The sequence below is a fragment of the Myotis davidii genome, unplaced genomic scaffold (assembly GCF_000327345.1).
Source record: "Myotis davidii unplaced genomic scaffold, ASM32734v1 scaffold662, whole genome shotgun sequence".
In the NCBI taxonomy this organism is placed as follows: Eukaryota; Metazoa; Chordata; class Mammalia; order Chiroptera; family Vespertilionidae; genus Myotis; species Myotis davidii.
Window position 1 is genome coordinate 617,157 of NW_006293533.1, and position 20,594 is coordinate 637,750.

At 37.2% G+C, this 20,594-nt stretch overlaps 1 protein-coding gene across 10 annotated transcripts in view; it reads left to right on the forward strand.

Annotated features, from left to right (window-relative positions):
* PTPN13 (protein tyrosine phosphatase, non-receptor type 13) overlaps nt 1-20,594 on the forward strand; it is a 156,016-nt gene that overhangs the window by 119,678 nt on the left and 15,744 nt on the right. For 7 of the 10 annotated variants that reach the window (XM_015566168.1, XM_015566166.1, XM_015566165.1 and 4 more), the window contains 9 exons: nt 2,170-2,240; nt 5,130-5,191; nt 7,899-8,034; nt 8,715-8,852; nt 8,950-9,038; nt 15,130-15,185; nt 17,342-17,445; nt 18,956-19,104; nt 20,041-20,131. In XM_015566168.1, the coding sequence (XP_015421654.1) occupies nt 2,170-2,240; nt 5,130-5,191; nt 7,899-8,034; nt 8,715-8,852; nt 8,950-9,038; nt 15,130-15,185; nt 17,342-17,445; nt 18,956-19,104; nt 20,041-20,131 (896 nt within the window). The remainder of the gene's footprint in view (nt 1-2,169; nt 2,241-5,129; nt 5,192-7,898; nt 8,035-8,714; nt 8,853-8,949; nt 9,039-15,129; nt 15,186-17,341; nt 17,446-18,955; nt 19,105-20,040; nt 20,132-20,594) is intronic. The other 3 variants (XM_006767189.2, XM_006767190.2, XM_006767192.2) reach the window with 1 other exon arrangement.

Here is a 20,594-nt window from a genome sequence, read left to right on the forward strand (position 1 = left end):
TTGCTGGTATTCCTTGGTTCATAGTTTGCTTCTATATTCAAAGCCAGCATTCTGCTCTATCATCACATCTCTTCTTTGATTACCTGCCTCACTCTTTCATCTACAAGGACCACTGTGATTACAGCAAGCCCTGCCAGATAATCCAAAATAATCTCCCCATCTCTAGAACCTTACCTTACTCACATCTGAAAACCTCTTTTGCCTTGTAAGGTTCCATACTCACAGGTTGAGGATTACAATGTACACACTGGGGGGGTGTGGGGGGGGTGAGGGGGCATTATTCTGCCACCCACAATGTACATGATCCAGGCCTTCTAGACTACAGGCTTCTATTATATAAAGGGAAACGTCCCATTTTTATCTTGATATGTGATGAGTTTTACAGAGTGTGTCTCCCAAAATATAGGAACTATTAATTAAATCATTTGATAGTAAACTTATTTGTTCCTTCTAAACCTTTAAGTCAGAATATGTACTTTTTTCCTTGAATGTAACTCTTGACTGTTTTCTCTCATATATTTTAAAAATTAGATTGGGCATGGAGTTATTTTCATAGATGTAGCTGAATGTTAATTGGTGGGGAAGGAAAGGGTTCAAACAACCTGGAAAATATTTTTGTGAAAATTAACATCTCTGTAAACCAGAGATTTAGCTGACTTTTATTTATTATTTATTTATTGCCTCAAAATCAGTAGAGCACCCTTTACTCTAGCTCTGAAATTGCTTTTTTTTTTCTTTCTACTTCTATCTTTTCTGGAGTCACTAAAGATATGATAGTGGTAGTCCCAATTGCTTTCTCCTTTGTTCTTCTAGCTCTCTCTCTCTCTCCACTGTTGATATATCTGCTGTCCTTATCCACAGGAGAGCAATAACGGAGGGGTTTTTATTTATGTTAATTATCTCTATGTCAAGAATGGTAAAGGGTCTGTGATTTTACCCTACTTGCAAGCTAATAAGTTAGCCAGTTGTTGTTTCTTGCATGCTGGTAGGAGATATGAAACTCGTGCATCAGAGACAAAACTTATTGAAAATGGTATTGGTGTCAATTCCACACGTCTCTGAGGCCCACAGAGATGAGATATGTGGACCTAGTGGATTCCTGCACTTGCAGTGGGTTGTATTCCAGGAGAAGAACACTTTAAGAAGAGCCCAGGAACCTGCCCCTTTATGGTGGCTGCTAGAAAGCCTGCTTTTTGTTTGGGAAAAGATGTTATGTCATCCCTCAAGCTTGCTCACCACAAACATAGCCTTGAGAATTGTCCCAGATAAAAAGTGGTCTCAGCCTTGCATTTCTGGGTCACCCAGGAATAATATGCAGGATTGCATAGGGCCCGTGGCAAATTGCCTCTCTCAAGATTGTCTACCTTAGGCGGCCTCCCTTTTTTTCTCAAGTATTAAGAGTAGTAACACTACATGCTAACCCTCTGTTTCCAAGATGCTGTCTTTTTTGCTGTTTTTCTTTTCTTTTTTAACATATGTTTTTATTGATTTCAAAGAGGAAGGAAGAGGGAAAGAGAGAAACATCAATGTTGAGAGAGATTCACTGATTGGCCGCCTCCTGGACGCCCCCTACTGGGGATCAAGCCCGCAACCTGGGCATGTGCCCTTAACTGGAATCAAACCCAAATCCTCAGTCCTCAGGCCAATGGTCTATCCACTGAGCCAAACTGGCTTGGGCTTTTTTACTGTTTTTCATATTGGGTGATATTATTCTTCTCATGGTGCTTTGAATATATACTATATTGTCTAGATTTTCACTTTAACTTAAAAGTAAAACACATATCAAGGGCTTTAGGGTCATAAAACAGTGATCTATGATTTCTAAGTTATCTTTGAACTATTACTTGAGTGACAGAGAACCAAGTTATTAGATCATGAAATTTTACCAGTGTTTGATATGAGAGGGGAAATAATGTGAGATGTTGAACTAAAACCCAAAGAGAGATTACATAAAGAAGTGATTCTTAATCTTTTTTTTAGTCAAGAATATTTCCCTCAGAAAATACGTAGATGAAGACTGATGGAATTTTGTCTTTAGTTTTAGGGGTTGCCAAGACCCCTTAAAGCCCATCCAAAATAAAACTAGTCTAATTAAGAGATGGTTGAAAGGATATTTAAACAAACTTCTTGAGTAATTCGCAATTGTCTTTTCATTTTTTTATAACACAGAGATGGTCAGCCAGTGATCCCAAGTTCCAAGAAGTCTGCCATTTCAACTCCAACGTCAGCCAAAGCCAATGGTAAGAATACATTCACTTATAACACAAATAGTGATGGAGACGTAACTGTGTTTTTTCCAGAAGCAGGTATGGACACTATCACTAAAATATTCTTATTGCCTTTGCAGGGTTTTTTGCAGGAGCTCTAGCTACCTTGCAAAATTATAATGAGGCATTAATACAATAATGTATGTGAAATATCACGTTAATTGTTATATAATAGTTTATTCAGACATTACTTAATTTCTTATCTGTTCTGGGCATTGTGAATATGGCAGTAAGTAAACAAAATATATGTCTTACATTTTAACATCATAATATAAATTTTAGAATTCGTAATTGTGGCAGCAGTTAACGTTGATTTGATGCTTGTTCTGCACTAAGTATTCTTCTAAGTTCTTTAGTCTCCGAAACAACAGCCCTGTCACATAGTGTTATTATTATCCTCCTTTTATAGAAGGGGAAACTGAGGCACAGAGAAGTGTGATAACTTGCCCAGACTCATAGAGTTAATATCCAGTAGAGCTAGAATTTAAACCTAGGATGTCTGACTCTATGTTCTCACTTACATAATTGGGGTCAGCAAATGTAGCTATTAATGCTAGTATTAATGTAATATAAGAATGTTAGGCACAGGGAAATGTTGAAAATTAGTGTATATGAAGTATCACATAATCTCACTCATATGTGGAATCTAAGTTACAAAATAAACTGATAAACAGAATGGATCCAGAGACATGGAAGCATGGAACAGAGTGCGGAATCTCAAAGGGAAGATAGGGGAGGGTGGGGTGGTAGGAGGTAATCAATCAAGGACCTTGTATGCATACATGCATGGCTAATGGACAGACAATGGGGTGGTGAGGGTCTGGGGTGGGGGCAGACTGGAGGGGGGGTAATGGGGGGGACATATGTAACTTTCAACAATAAAGAATTATTTTTTTTAAAAAAATTAATGTATATGAAATGTAAATTCAGTACTTCATACATAATTAAACTTTTAGGTTATCAGGTAGTAGCACCTACGTACCAAAAGTAGCTAAGATTGCAGTCGTAGTTTATCTTCTGAAAGCTGGCAGATCTGTTCCTCTCCTCCTCTGTTATCTTGAACGCCTTCCATCTACTCTCTAACAGTTCCAGTTCACATTAGGGTCAGACTATCAGAACAACCAGAGAGCATTTTTCTAGTGACCACTGGAAAGACTCCTGTTTGTAACTTTTTAAGCTAAAGAGAGTAAAATCACTGCTCCCTGTCCCCCTTGTAGAAACTGCCTAGTGATCTGTCTTTATTGGGTTCTCTTACTTGACTCCCATAGAACTAATTCCTTTATGAATTCTGATAAATCATATAATAACTCTCGTAGTCATTGAGGGGAATGTAACATGGTACAACTATTTTGTAAAACAATTTGAAAGTTTCTTAAAAATTTAAACATACACCTATCATATGATGTAGCCATTCCATTCTTATTTGTTCACTCAAGAGAAAAAAAATTTATCCATACACAAATACTTGTACAAGAATGTTTTTAGCAGCTTGCTTTGTGATAGCCAAAATCAGAAAACATTCAAATGTCCAAATCCTAACAGCAGAACTAATTAGCAATAAAAATGGTCTGTTGGTACACACAGGAACATAATTAAAATAACCTCAAATAAGTCTGCTAAGTGAAAGAAGCCAGACTGGGGGTTGGGGGGGAGTAAGTTCAAACTGTATTATTCCATATATTCAAAATTATAGAAAAATGCAAATTGATCTACAGTGACAGAAAGCAGGTCAGTGGTTGTTTGGAGACAAAGGGGGAGGGCGCAGTTCAGGGAACAGGAGGGAGCAATTACACATAATAAACTATTGTGTTTTATACTATTCTGATATGATTATTTTGAACCAGTGCTTTATTATTAGTATGTTTTATTCATTATTTTTCCTAGAAGTTTAATAATGTACTGTATCTTCTGGAAGTAATATTAAAAGCCATTCTTGGACTCTGTAACATCATCCACAAAATTATAGAAATTTATCCCTAAAAACTTATCTCAACCTTCATGTTTCCAGGTGAAATTATTTTTAGGTCATTGTTAAATAGAAGTCCTTGAATACACTTACCTGTATTTCTTTTTTCTTTTTAAGTTTTCCAAATGCTACCATGTCTTTCAAAATTTCTTAAAAATATAATTTAGGGAAGCAAATTTTTTAATATGACTTTAACAATGAGAAACATAATCTTATTTTAATATATGTTTGAACTCTTAACTCTACAACTAAGAGTTCAAAGTAACCTTTAGTTTAGCCATATCTAGTTATATCCAAAACTTATTTTACTGTGTTAAACTGATAGTCTAAAAGATTTGCTATCGTCTCTTAATCAGTAAAGTGAATCTAGTTCAAGGCCTGTGATGTCTCTCCCATTTGGTTTGTGATAATTCATATTCAGTACCTTACCCTAGAACCATTCAGCCTGAATATATATATATTTGAGTTCAGAGAGGAAGGGAGAGGGAGAGAAAGAGAGAAACATCAGTGATGAAAGAGAATCATTGATCGGCTGCCTCCTGCACACCCCCACACTGGGAATCAAGCCCACAACCCATGCATATGCACTGACCGGGAATTGAATCGTGACCTGGTTCATGGGTTGACACTCAACCATTGAGCCACACCGACTAGGCTGAATGGAACTTTTATGCAAACTATTTTCTTTTAAGCTACTGGCTTTTTCCTTGGGGTAAATCCTTCTCAAACATTTGATTCCATCTAGTTGGTTTTAAATCATTTTATGACATGACCTCTTTTAATGTACTAATAAAAATAAGATCATGTTCAGACACGTGGGTTTTCTTTCATCATTTTGGTGTCCCTGTTGTGGTCCTAACTGGATCATCCCTTACTCTTTATGTTGTCCCTTTGAGGTCATCACACTGTGGAGCCTTGCAGCAAGCCTGCCCTCACTCCTAAGGACTCATTCTCCAAGGTAAGTAAGAGGCCACCTTCTTCATGCCCTACTTCCTTATCTAAATAACCAGCTTGTTTGTATCTTGAACCAAACTGATTTCACGTTTAAATATTTGCCTTTTTCTGAAACATATATTGATAATAGGAATATATTTCAGTGAACTAATAGGCCTTGCTAAGTAAAGCTCACATAGTCAAACCCCCACACAAGTAACCCTACTATGTTTGGCACACACTCGGCTTCTAAATAAGATAATTACTTAAGTAGATAGCTTTCGTGCCGGGATGTTTTATGAATGTGCACAGTTCCTTTGGTTGTCTTAGGTACCTGGAAGAGAAGAATTAAGAGTTAAATTGGTCCTCTGGGTTCATGTTGACCAGCAGTGACTTTCAAGTGGCAATTCTCTGTTGCTACTAAGAAAAAAACATTAATGGCAAAAGCAAGTGGCTGCTTGCTTTTTAAAAGACATAGAAAATGCTTTACCAATACAAAATGAAAGAGCCTAAATCATTTAAGATTAGCACAGAGAAACCTGGTGGTGATTTAACAAAATTATTTTATCATGTAACTAAATTCTACTTCAGCCTCTCTCTTAGAGGCTACATATATGCCTGTTGGTTTGGCTATCATTTTGCTTAATGATTCTCTTTTGGCATGTAATGTACATTCTAAAATAACCACAGCTGGCCGTGGCCCATGTGCTCAGTTGGTTGGAGTGTTGTCCCATGCATTGAGAGGTCGTGGGTTCAATTCCTGGTTAGGGCAAATACGCAGGTTTCAGGTTTGATCCCCATTCTGAGTGCATATGGGAGGCAACCAATCAATATTTCTCTGACACATCAATCTCTCTCTCTCTCTCTCTCTCTCTCTCTCTCTCTCTCTCTCTTTCTCTCTCTCTCTGTCCTTTCCCCTCTCTAAAATCAATAGAAAACATATCCTCAGGTGAGGATTAAAAAAATAAAATAATCACAGCTGGATCTTCATTTTGTGAGATTGTTTAATCCCACACACATTCTATACAATGTATTCTGAACCTCACTGTTTGAATGTCTTTCCATGTACAATCCAGAGCTTGGGGCATTACTCTCCTCGTAATCTGAAAATCTTAGCATCTCCACAAAATTTCTGGACATGAACTAGATTGAGTGGAGGAAGAGAAAATTAATTTAGTAGCCAGAAGCCCAAAATTCTGTGCCTTTCATCTCACTATTTCATCTCAAACTTGCAACATGGTTCAGGAAGGCTGGAAAAGATACTGTGTAGAAGAATTATTAGGCAAAAATGATCGGAACACATAAAACGTTTCTGGTATTTGTATGTTTGTGGATTGGATACAGCAACATTCAGTTCTTTGTTCAGCCCCAATGACTTCAATTCCATGTAGCTGAAAGAATTGGATTTTAACATGTTCTGAGTGTTAGTCATGCTGCATAGCACTTATTTTCCTTTTAAATATCAGCATGTTGTTGAAGGGAGAAGGGTAGAATATCTGTTTATATTAACATAAAACCCTAGAAACTACAAGTTTTGTTTTCATAGCTGCAAACACTTTTTGTTGTAGTTAAAATCTTCGAGAAAGTTGCTCAAACAATATTCTGTCATTGAATACAAATGTCCGTACTATGAATTTCTCATAAAGATTGGAGTTTCACAATTCTGTGAAACTATTTGGCATCATGTAACTACTATTTATGGAGAAATAACTATATTGCATCTATCATCTCTACTTTTTTCTTAATAAAAAGAGTAAGATCTTCAGAACAAACACCTTTATTTCCATAAAATTATTTAATCTAACTATTCAATTTTGCCAAATCACTTTTTCTTTTTTAATATATTTTTATTGATTTTAGAGAGGAAGGGAGAGGGAGAGATAGACATCAATGCTATCAATGCTAGAGAGAATCATTGATTGCTGCCTTTTGCACTCCCCTTACTGAGGATCGAGCCTGCAACCAGGCAAGTGCCCTGACCAGGAATCAAACCAGGACCCTTCAGTCCAGAGGCTGATGCTCTATCTGCTGAGCCAAACCAGCGAAGGCACCAAATCATTTTTTTCAGTAGGCTTTCTGAAACCATGAAATGTTTCACAAATTACATTGAAATAGAAAGTTATATCTTATAAATAATTACTTTATAGTTATGAGCCCATTATTATTTTTCTTAAATTGAGATGAGATTTAGACTAGATTTGAAAATCTTTATGCCTAACAATTGATCAGGTCACTAAACTGAAATTTATGTCAGTGTAACAGTTTCACAAATACTTAAAGGGTTGATTTTCCTCCCTTCCCCTCAACTTCTAAGTTTAGTAACCATGTTGAACTTTTCTAAAAAGTTCTATGAAAGATAAGTCCTATAAAATATGGCTCAAAAAAGAGATTTTTGCTGTCAAATAAGTTTAGGAAGTACTGCATAATAAATGTCTCTTTGGCAACCCAGAATTTATATTAGTAAGCATTGTGAGAATTCTTAGAGTAAAAATATTGATTTAATGTTTAATCTAGGATTTCCAGACACATTTGATGATGGAAAGTTCCATTTCCATTGCACATTTTATAGCACTAGTACTTCCTAAAAATACATCTAATGTGGGGAGATATAAAATGGATTTTGTACTAAGAAAGGGGAGAGAAGGACATTGAGGAGCAATGTACAGTTCCTCCCTAACCATGGAAGTTAATAAAATCATAAACTAATGATTTGCTTTGGTTTTATGCTTTAGATTAATGGGGAAGAAGTTTCGCACCCTGAAGGAAAATGTTCTACTTTTCAGATGAAGGGATCAGAAAATTTGATTCTGTCCAAAGGTAGTTTTCCAAATCAGTCATCCAGTTTCTCTAAATGCTCTAATAATTCAGGTAATAAAGAAATATTAGGTATCCTCTCTTATTTGCCTTACATGTCCCTATAGTTTGTTTTATTTTTTTATAGTTGGTTTTAAAAGGACCATTTGTTGTTCAAAGAAATAAAAGAACAATATAATAGTAATTGCTGTCAACTGCATTACTGTACCAATGTCCAGGATTCATTCTCATTTCTCAGATTAAAACTATTTTTAAATGATTGAAAAGGTAGCTGTTTTGTTTGATAGCGTTTCTCACATTCTTTGAAGAAACAATTTACAGGCTACTTAATAATTTAGAAATTTTTTTCTTGGAGATGTTTGGGCTGCTCTATCATATCCTTAATCTTTGTAACATAATTTCTTGAGTTTCTTTTATGAATTAATAATTTTGGATTAATTTACAAAATAAGCATTAAATTATTAATGTCTCATAAAAAGGTGTATCACAGACACTAATATTATTTTATTCTTTGTTGGGTGCATTTGTGTGGTCTTTTGTCAGAGCAGCCAGAGTAGTTCTAGAACTAAAAGTTGATTAGCCCCCATTAGTGTCAACTACTTATCTGTTCATGGCTACTTTTCAAAGTGGATGCTTAAAATTGGAAAGACCTGCCTTAATCTATTTGAAACATTGTCTTTTTCTTATATCAATATTTTAAAAGTAAAACCCCATGTAAATTGCTGTTTTTCAAGAATCTGATGTACAGGAAGATGATATTTATGACGACCCTCAAGAAGCTGAAGTTATCCAGTCTCTGCTGGATGTTGTGGATGAGGAAGCCCAGAATCTTTTAAACCAAACTAATGCGGCAGCAGGTGCCTGTGTTCCAGGTAGATGGGCCCGAAGGAATCAGTTGGTACACTAAGGAGTGCAAGAAGGTCTCTGGGAGCGTTGTAACTCCTCTTGGCTTCTTTATTTCTCTTGCAGGTGCATCGAAAATGAATGGAAAGTTATCTGAAGAGAGAGCAGAAGATACAGACTGTGATGGATCACCTTTACCTGAAGATTTTACAGAGGTAAGGATACTACCGAGAGAAACACTGTAGGATATCCCATCTTGTTAGAGTTCTGTATCTCCTGACTTTAAAACTTGCTTTCTCTGCTGATGCCTTACTTCTCTCTATCTCCCAATTTCCCTTTTAGACATGAGATAAAAATATCCTGTTGGCTGCTTAGTAATCTCATTAAGAATGAGAACTAATGTCATTTACTCATTTTGGAGAGAGAATTTACCTTTAAATCTTTTCATTTCCTTTGGTGAAATTTTCTTTTAAAAAAAAAAAGATGCCACACACACACACACACACACACACACAGACACACACTCACTCACACACACACACACAAATGATAATTTTTATGTTATTATTTTTACACCAAATAAAAGTTGAGGCCCTGGCCAGGTAGGTAGCTCAGTTGGTTAAGATTCATCCCAATGCACCAAGGTTGCTCAGTCAGGGCACATACAAGAATCAACCAATGGCCCTAGTCAGTTTGGCACAGTGGATAGAAGGGTCAGCTTGCAGACTAAAGGGTCCCAGGTTTGATTCTGATCAAGGGTACATGCCCGGGTTGCAGGCTCGATCCCCAGTCAGGGTTGTGTAGGAGGCAGCCAATCAATGATTCTCTCTCATTATTGATGTTTCTGTCTCTCTCACTCATTCTCCCTTCCTCTCTGAAATCAATAAAAATAAAAAAATAAAAGAATCAACCAATGAATGCAAAATAAATGGAACAACAAATCTCTCTTTTTCTCTCTCTTTCTCTCTCTCTCTCTCTCTCTCTCTCTCGCTCTCTCTCTTTAAAAAAACAAAACAAAATGTTGAGAAATGAGACCAGACAGTCCAGTTAATACCTCACCTAGGTAAAAAACTTGGCTTTTATCTTTGAATGCTCCCTTCTGCCCCTCATGGATTCTTGGTTTTTTAATTAGCACAGAAACATCTTATTCTTCCAGTTATTCCATGGCTTTTGCTATGATTACTTTGAGATTTCAATTGAGACTTGTTTAAAAAGATTTAGACACCTGACTGGTTCATAATATATTAAAATAATTGGATCCAAACTGGTAAAAATAAGCTGTATAAGAATTAGTGCTCAGTATCTATCTGTAATAATAAAAGCATAATATGCTAATTAGACCAGACAGCTGAACGACCTTCCAGACAACCTTCTGGTCGAAGCCAGGACTGTGAGGGCTGAGGCAGCCACCGCAGCTTTGAGGGCCGAGCCCCTTGCATGAATATCATGCATCGGGCCTCTAGTATATTATAAAATGTTGTTGAATTTTTAAAAAAAGAAGTTGACATCATCTGAGATTATTTGCCTATTTTACTGAAACATTACATTTAGAGTGAAAATGGAGGTTAATTTTATTTGTTACACTTAAGCATCATCCAACCCCTGTGAAAGAATCATTTCACAGGTTTCCTCAAATCAAAAAAAGAGAGGAAGAGAGAGAGAGAAGTAATTTTGTTAAATATAAATTATAACACATAGTTCTAAATTTGGTTTTTACTCGATAATTATTATCTTCTTTCCACTAATAAAAGAGTAATTAATAACTGCACACCCCTGACTGGGAATTGAGCCTACAACCCGGGCATATATCCTTGATCAGAATCAAACCTGGGACCCTTCAGTCCTCAGGCTGATGTTCTATACTAATAAAAGGGTAATATGCTAATTAGACTGGATAGACTGGACGTCTTCTGGACATCCATCCTGACAAAGCCAGGGGCATGGCCAGCCTGCAAACCACCTGCAAACTGCCCGAGACCCCTTTCCCAGGCCGGCCCCACCCCCCAGCGGGGACCCCCACCCTGATCAGGGGCAGGTCTGGCCTGCAAACCCCACGGCCCCTTGCCCCAGCCAACCCCACCCCATAGGGGGGGCCCCCACCCCAATCCAGGGCCCCCTTCAGGGCAGGCCAGTCGGCCCCCACCCATGCACCAGGCCTCTATCCTATATAATAAAAGGGTAATATCCTATATAATAATAGGGTAATATGCAAATTGACTCTAACATTAGAACAACCACTGGACCAGTCCCTATGATGTGCACTGACCATATCTTGGTCCCTTTCCTCAGCTGGCAGGCTCCGATCACCTGATAGCAACCCGCAGTGTGGGTGAGGCTGGAGAGCGGGTGGGAACAGCTGACCTCTCAGTCCCTTCCCTCAGCCATCAGGCACCCATCACCTGATGGTGAACAAGGAACTGGGGATGGGCGGCAGGTCTGGCTGCAGGCAGCTGGGGAAGATGACCCTGATCATAGGCCAGGTCTAGGGACCATACCCACGCATGAATTTCATGCACCAGGCCTCTAGTTAGTATATAAAAACCTATCTCATAATTTCTAATGTTTTTCCAGTATTCTACTGCATAGATATACCTTAATGAATTTTAAATTCTATATTTATTATAAACAACAGCAACAAAGATTCATATATATATATATAATTGATATATATAATTGATATATATATAATTGATATAGATATATACATACATATATATATATATATATATAATTGATTTCAGAGAGGAAGGGAGAGGGAGAGAGAGAAACATCAATGATGAGAATCATCGATCAGCTGCCTCCTGGACGACCCCCCACTAGGGATCGTGCCCACAACCTGGGCATGTGCCCCTGACCAGAATCAAACTTGGGACCCTTCAGTCCACAGGCCGATGCTCTATCCACTGAGCCAAACCAGGGAAGAGAGAGAAATAGAAACATCAGTAATGAGAGAGAATCATTGACTGGCTGCCTCTTGCACAACCCCAACTGGGGATTGAGCCCACAATGTGGGCATGTGCCCTTTACCGGAATCTAACCCAGGACCCTTCAGTCCACAGGCCAATGCTCTATCCACTGAGCCAAACCGGCTAGGGCCCTATTTCTTTACATTATACTATAAATTCAGAATTCACAAGATAAAATTAAATTTCAAAATTTACATTACTAATATGCTATAACTGTTTCTCCATAGACCCTACCATTTCCTATTTTCCAACCCTGCTTACCACTACCACTCCCAACCCCAGCATTTCAAAGGTTTTTATTATTTGTCTAGTTTCTGCAGATTTGAGTTTGAAGTCTGTCCTTTTCTGCTTGGGCTGTATAACAAAATACCATAAACTGGGTGTCTTTAAAAAAACAAATTTATTTTCTCACAGTTCTGGAGGCTAGAAATACAAGGTCAAGGTGTCCGCAAGTTGGCTTCTTATGAGACCTCTCTCCTTGGTTTGTAGACGGCCACTGTCTCACTGTGACCTCACACATGGCCATTGCTCTGCGTTGGTGCACTCCTGGTGTCTCTTTCTCTTCTTATAAGAAACCAGCCCCTTTGGATTAGAGAACCATCCCTATGACCTCACTTAGCTTAATTACCTTCAAAAGGCACAGTCTTCAAACATAGTCACATTGGGGGTTAGGTCTTTGGCCTGTGTATTTTGGGGGCACACAATTCAGTCCATAACACAGTCTTTGCTTTAACCAATTATGAAATATAATTAAAGAAAACTTCATTTACAATAGTTCAAAACAATAGTTCTAGATATAAATTCAATGAAAAATCTATATCAGGGGTCCTCAAACTTTTTAAACAGGGGGCCAGTTCACTGTCCCTCAGACCGTTGGAGGGCCGGACTATAGTTTAAAAAAAAACTATGAACAAATTCTATGCACACTGCACATATCTTATTTTGAAGTAAAAAAAACAAAATGGGAACAAATACAATATTTGTATTTGCATGTAGCCCGCGGGCCATCATTTGAGGACCCCTTATCTATATGATCTGTATTAGGAAAATTTTAAAACTTCACAAAGCACAAAAGTAGTCTTAAAGCAAAATAGTCCTTGTTCTTTGATAGAAAAACCCAAAAGTTAAGTTCTTCCTAGATTCACCCATAAATTAAATATGGGCCCATGAAATATTTGTCTTTTTTTTTTATGTTAGAGTCAGGGGTAGCTTGTTAAAAATTATTCTAAAATTCACATGGAAGAATTGCGATGTAAAACTATCCAGGACAAACCTAAAATTAACTTTTGTAGAGGTAGAATATTCCTACCAGTTATTTGGAAATATTATATAAATTGTCCTACCACCAAAGTACAGAGAGTTCCCACAAATTTGTGCCTTGAAATTTCAAGATATTTTGGGTCAGTCCATCCTTAAAAATAATAAATTAGGACTTTCCACCCACCCCTGCCTTCTCTCTGAGATTCGACAATCTGTTCCATGGTTCTATGTCTTCTGATCTATTTTGTTCATCAGTTTATTTTGTTCATTTGATTCCACATATAAGTGCGATCATGTGATACTTCTCTTTCTCGCACTGGCTTATTTTGCTTAGTATAATACTCTCCAAGTCCCTTCATGCTGTTCAAAGGGTAAGAGATCCTTCTTTTTTATTGCTGCATAGTATTCCATGTAAATGTACCACAGCTATTTTTATCCACTCATCAACTGATGGGCCGTTTGCAGATCTTAGCTATTGTAAATATTCCATTGTGATCTGAGAAGATGCTTGATATGATTTCAATCTTCTTGAACTTGTAGAATTGTTATATTTTCTTGATGTAGTGTTCCCTTTGTCATTATAAAGTGTCCATCTTTGTCTCTTATTATCATTAATATCTTGAAATCTATTTTGTCAGATATAAGTATGGCTACACCTGCTTTTCTCTGGATGTTATTTGCTTGGATAATCATTTTCCACCCTTTTACTTTGAATCTACCTTTGTCTGTGCAGCTTAGATGAATCTCTTATAGTCAGCATATGGTTGGGTTTTGTTTTTTGATCCACTCACTACTCTGTGCCTCCTTATTGGTGAATTCAGACCATTTACATTTAGGGTAATTAAGGGGGCATGCAGGAAACAGCCCATCAATATTTCTCTCTTATCATTGATGTTTCTATCTATGCCTCTCCCTTCCTCTCTTTGAAACCAATAAAATTCTCATTAGGAATGCATAACAATCTCCCTAATTCAGGTGCATGGGTAGCAGGAGTTTTGAGTGCATCTGATCTTCATCTTCCTTTGCCAGTTCATACATTCCACCCCCCCAACCCGCCCCTTTTATGTTTTTGTTGTCACAAATTATCCCTTTTAATGCTGTAAGTTTTTTGGTGATCTTACTTGTATTGCTGTGACCTTATGTTCTTTGTTTCAGGTAGAATAACTCCCTTGAGTATTTTCTGCAGTGGAGGTTTTCTGGTGATAAAGTCCCTCAGCTTCTGTATGTCTGGGAACATCTTTATTTCTCCTTCATATTTAAAGGATAATTTTGCTGGATATATTATTCTTGGCTAGTACTTTATCTTGCCGATGTTTGAATATTTGGTTCCACTCTCTTCTGGCTTGTAGAGTTTCTGATGAGAATTCAGATGAAATTCTGATGTGCACTGAGTTGCCTGTTGGTATTTTTTTGCATCTCGTATTTTCAGAACTGCAATCTTGAAATCTGTCATTTATATCACATATTTCCATGTGTTCCAGCTTGTTTTCTGGAGTTTTTTCTTTTTTTTTTTTTTTGGTCATCCTCATTGCTATGGTTCTCCATGATATTTGCTGTCCTCTTTTGCTTACTCCCTTGCCACTCTCTTTGCTGGGCTGCCCACCCACCCCACAGCTCTCTGTTCCTCCCAGCTGAAGGAAGCATCTGCTGCCACCAGCTTTCTCCCCTCTCCCAACCAGCCAAGCCACAAGCTCAAGCTCCTAGTTGCAGGGCTACAGCTGTGGGCCATCTGCACTTTCCTCCCTTCTCGTTTTTCCATTTTTTCTTGGTTGCCTACCTTTAGATGTTTTAGTGTGCAGGTCTCTCAGGCATGCGCCTGTGTTGAGCAGGGATTTCTTTATTGAATTATAGTTGGTTAACTTGTTGAAATTTCAGGGGGAGAAGAGATACACTCTTACTCACACCACCATTCCTCTGATGTCACTCCATAAATTATGTTTTTATAAGTGACTTTGTAATGTGAAGATGAGCAATAACAGTACATATAGGAAATAATTCACAGGAAAAATGTGAAGATTATGAGAGTGTTTAATTTATTTATTTTTTTACATTGGGCTAATGTGATTTTTCTTTATTGTAGTCTACCAAAATGAATGGCTGTGAAGAATATTGTGAAGAAAAAGAAAAAAGTGAAAAGTAAGAAAGTAATTTTAAGTATTTATAACAATTCCATACTTATTTTAGAAGTGCTCTGAAGATTTCCTTTTATTTATTTTTAAATTAAAATTTTCTTTTCCAGAAAAATGAGAATTGTTATGTAAATTATGGAACTATGGCTGAAAATTAAGACTGTTTTAAAAGTATTGTTATAAGCCCTGACCAGGTGGCTTAATTGGTGGAGTATCGTCCCGTACACCAAAAGGTTGCAGGTTTGATTCTGAGTCAGGGCACGTAACTAGGTTGTGGGTTCGATCCCCAGTTGGGGCACAACGGAAGGCAACAAATCAGTGTTTTTCTCTGTCCATTCCTCTCTCTCTAAAAAAAGCAACAATAAAAACATCCTTGGGTGAAAATTAAAAAATAAATAATTTTTTAAAAATAGTTTTAACAAGAGGTTCTAGTGACATGTGACAATGTGTTTGTTATAACATTGCTCCAAAAGAGCAGTATTCTCTTGAGCATACTGGGAAAAGGGTCTAAAAGGAATGTGCCAACAATGATGACATTTGATTATCTTCTTGTGTGATTATAGGTAACTTCACTTTCTGTTTGTTTTTCTATACTTTATAAATTATTTATTTTAATAAGAAAACAAAACCAAAGAAGGAACATTTTTAAATTTGACTATTTTTTTTCTTTTTGAAAACAATTTCTAATATAAAATAAGATTTTGTGTAACATTAAATGGTAGATCAAGAAAAAGTTGTATATATCGTTAGCCAACATAGTGGTTGTACATAAATTTTGCTTCATACCAGGCAATAACCAAACAGCCACAGAGAGCTACATATTTGCATTTTCCTAGAAAAACAAATTGATAGTGAATATTTCACTATGTAAAGTTAGACAAGGGGGTGTGTATTAATGTAGAAATGCATACAATTTTATACTTAGAAGATTAGCAAATATCTGGGACAGCTGCCAATAACTGTAGATACCAGCTCCACCCCCTGGTCAGGGCAAAGGGAGGAAGGAGTAGGGGTCAATTAATGTACTTTAGGTAGTAATTGGAAACACTATTAACATAAAAGTTTTATTTGCATGTTACTAATTCTTAGATACACTTTTATTTTAACATCTCTGAAATCGTAATAGGTCCTACAGTTAAAATACACAATATTATTTCTTTCTTAATGCATACAGATGATCAATGTCATAAATTCAAAGAACGGGCACATATTCTTCGACCTAGCAATTCTATTTCTAGGAATTGGTCCCACTACCAATTTGTGTGGAAAGACATTTCTATAACAATATCCTTTGCAATATTGTTTATAGTAGTAAAATAAAACCATAATAGACACCAAATAAATTGGCACATACTCCACAATGAAATGCTAAGGAGCTGTTCAAAAGAATCAGAAAGAAGAGAATAGAATGCCTAATGGACGGATCTCCAAAATACATCCTTGAAGACAAAATGTACTTCTAGAAGATGAAAGCAACCTCATGAACACAGCACTTGCAAATTTAACGTTAATGTGACCATTGATTGAAGCAGAGGAAAGCATTCACCCTAAGCAGCATACTTCCCGGTCATTGACATTTTGGGGTGCACTAGACAAATGTACTTTGTTCAGGCTTTTACACTATCCTTTTTCATCTCATCTTAGTACTAAGCATTATTCTCCTACCTAATTTGTCTTTCTAGCCATTTACCTGACCAGGGAGAGGCCGTCTACTGTGCACCCCTAGAATAATGAGAACTGTACTGAGCCTTATAGCTTTGAGCAAGTGCCCAGAGACAAAAATGTCCTGCCAGCTCCTGGCTGAAGCAAAAGAATGATGTTCATCAGTAGGGACTTCGAAAGTTAGAAGGTGCATCCGTACAGTCCAGTGGTGCAGCTGTTAAAAAATGAGAGCGCTGTACTGACACAGGGTGTTCAGTCATCCAGGCAGAACAAACCACCACCTTCTCTATCCCTTCAAGGGTTTCTTCAGTCTAAGGTTCAGAGACTTGGGATCTGTTTGAGGGGAAGTTGTAAGAATTGTGGATTTGGGTTTTTTAATCAGATAATTTATTTTTAACTACCATCATAATTATAGAGGAAATGAGTGGTTCTAGGACATAATATTTATATATATTATGGACAGAATTTAAGAAAATATTGTAAATTTGTTTATTTTCATAGATTAATTCAAAATTCACAAGAAAGGAGGACTGATGATGACGAAATAACATGGGGGAGTGATGAATTGCCAATAGAAACAATAAACCACGAAGATTCCAATAAAGGCAAGAATTTTATTAGCAATTTTTTCATCAAACTCAGTGGATAGAAAAAAATAACTGTTTGAAAATTGTATTTTCAGAATATATGGATATGTTATTTCACCACATGTGAACATTACTTGGTTCTCTACATAAAGTTAAATCACATAGCAAACATCAGCATTCATTTATGTAACCAGAAGTTTACACAGTTGTAGGTGGAAATTCTCAGTGGCTTGGAGTAAAACAAACAAATAAATGTATAACTATAAATGGAAACACAAAGTCACAATTTTGCCATTCTGAAATGAGAAGGAGCACATTTTATTTACAGTAAAATAGGTAGGATGGCTCGAAGGTAGGAATGTATTACGCTTGAATCTCAACGTCGTTTTTTAAGAGCCAGCTCTTAGAGTCCGTTGGTCTGTCCTTCCTGTCACTGACTGCTTCTCTCATTTATAACGGAGTCAGTGGGGAAATGAGGTTCTTATCCAGAGTTGCATTTCTCTTTTTCGTTCATCTAAGGAAATGTTATACTGACGCAATGAAATACCATGGTTTTGTAATTTGAAGTTTTAGTTAAAAGAAATTAAAGAAGTGAATGAATACTTTTGGATCTAGGTAGACTGTTGTCAGTGACAGAGCTCATCGACTCCTGTAGCCCGTGCTCTTTAGCCTTTAAGCTCCTGTTGCACTCACACGCAGCTCTGTGAAGGTTCTCGGTTATTTCATATGAGTGAATTTTGTACTCAAAATTAACCTTCACCCCAGCCAGATGTTAAGCTTCTTGAGGTATCTTGTACAGCTTTGTGTGCCCCCAAGGTGCCTAGAATTACTATTGCCTGTGTGTTAGCTGCATCATCAGAATGCTTTAATCAACTGATTGACATAGTTAAAGCTACACTTGTGCAGTCTATTGCAAAATATCTCTGCAACTTTTTTCCGAATAACTACCTTCTGTTATAAGCACTTTCCATAGACCAGGTGCTAAATTAGAAACATGCCTATTCTAAGGCACTGATGGCACTTTTTAGATAAATTCCTGAAGGCCCCAAGGCTTCATTTGCATGGAGAAAACTATCAAATACCAGAGACACTGACACTAAGTACCCAGAGTGAGTAGATGGGGGGATCAGTGTTAACTAGTGCATTGCCGCATTGTAAGGAATTTCTGAACCTCCCTTCCTCTTTTCCCCATGTGCTAGGAAACTCATTTAAATGCAAAATAATAGTAGAACTAAATACATTTCATCAAGAAAACAGTGCCATTTGAGTCAAGAGCCTTAAGAATTTCTGAATAGTCAGTGAGGTGTTTCCTTGAAAGTTGAGTACAAGGGCCTTGCTGTGGCCAAGATTTTCCTGTGTTGATTGTACTTATCTGCCTACCAATTAATTCTAGTGCCTTATTAATTCTAAAGATTCTCTCACTCATGTAAAAATACATGAGGTGAAAATATACTAAATTTAGTTCCCTTATTGGCTAAGTCAGTTGTGGGGGGGATTTTTTTTTAATCAACTGCTGAACTCTTGTTAGATCATCCTTTTCTGACAAATGAGGAGCTCACTGCACTTCCCATCGTCAAAGTGCTTCCCTCTGGTAAATACACTGGTACCAAGTTGAAATCAGTCATTCGAATGCTGCGGGGTTTACTAGATCAAGGAATTCCTTCTAAGGAGTTGGAGGTAAGTAGCTTCTGCAAATGGTTTTTCTTTCTCAAATAAAATTGTATTCAAGGTTAGAAGAAATTTTGAAAATTCTGAAAATGTCTGTTATTTTACAACTTAACTTCCAACTATAAAAGCACCACCATTCACTGAGGGGGTGGGGGCTTGCCCGGAGTGGGAATGGATTGGGGAGGGTATTTTTTCTCTCACAACTATATTCCCAATACTTACTACAGTGCCCTACATATACAATGGGCATTTTCAGTATATATTTGGTGAATATGTGGATGGATGGTTGGAATAAAAAGTTGACTTTAGAACATAATACTGTCTAACTACAGCTCTACTATATGGAATATTCTATGACCCCACAGACAATATTGTCAATAAACTCTGCTCCAGCTTTAAGCCAAAGTTGGTTTTATAAGTTGTATTTTTTTCTAAATCATAATTATAGACATCTTTAAACTGAATTTAAAATAAGGTATAAAGTGGTACCTCACAAAGTTAGTTGACTACAATATGTAAAAGATATTTCCAACAATATATTTTAACAATTGGTGCATCAAATTAGTATTGGTAATTTAGGCTTATTTATCTTGACAAGACATAGCTATTTCTTTTCTTTTTAAAAATATATTTTTATTGATTTCAGAGAGGAAGGGAGAGGGAGAAAGAGAAAGAAACATCAATGGTGAGAGGGAATCATTGATCAGCTGCCTCCTGCATGCCCCACACTGGGGATCAAGCCCGCAACCTGGGTATATGCTCTGACCAGGAATCGAACCATGACCTCCTGGTTCATAGGTCAACGCTCAACCACTGAGCCACTCCGGTCGAGCAAGACATATCTATTTTTTAACACTCAAAGTCTTCCCTGATCAATAGCCAGTTTTGTACCCTAAACACCTGCTAATCTCAACAAATTTAACCTTATTTCCTTTTTGCCTTCAGAATCTTCAAGAATTAAAACCTTTGGATCAGTGTCTAATTGGACAAACTAAGGAAAACAGAAGGAAGAACCGATATAAAAATATACTTCCCTGTAAGTTCTAATTTGGCTTCATACTAGCCTATCTATCTCTTACTTAAGTGCACAAAGATTTATATTAGTAACAAAAAATTTAGGTATACAGTGTGAATTCCTTTTAAAATTATGTATGTATTCTGAAAATCAATTAGAGAAATATTAAATAATTCTTCAGACACTCATGAATTATTACTAGCATTGTATCCTATATAATAAAGGGGTGTTATGCAAATTGACCATCACACCCTCACAAGATGGCTGCCTATGACCAGGCCGGCAAGGGGGTTAGTGAGGGACAACCAAATGACTGAACAAGCAGGCTGCATGGGGTGACAAGGCCAGCAGGGGGGTTACGAGGGACGACCAAACAACTAAACAGCAGGCTGCATGGGGCAACCAGGCCAGCGGGAGGGGGGTTGGGGGAGCAGTTAGGGGCAATCAGGCAGGCAGGCAGGCGAGCAGTTAGGTGCCAGCGGTC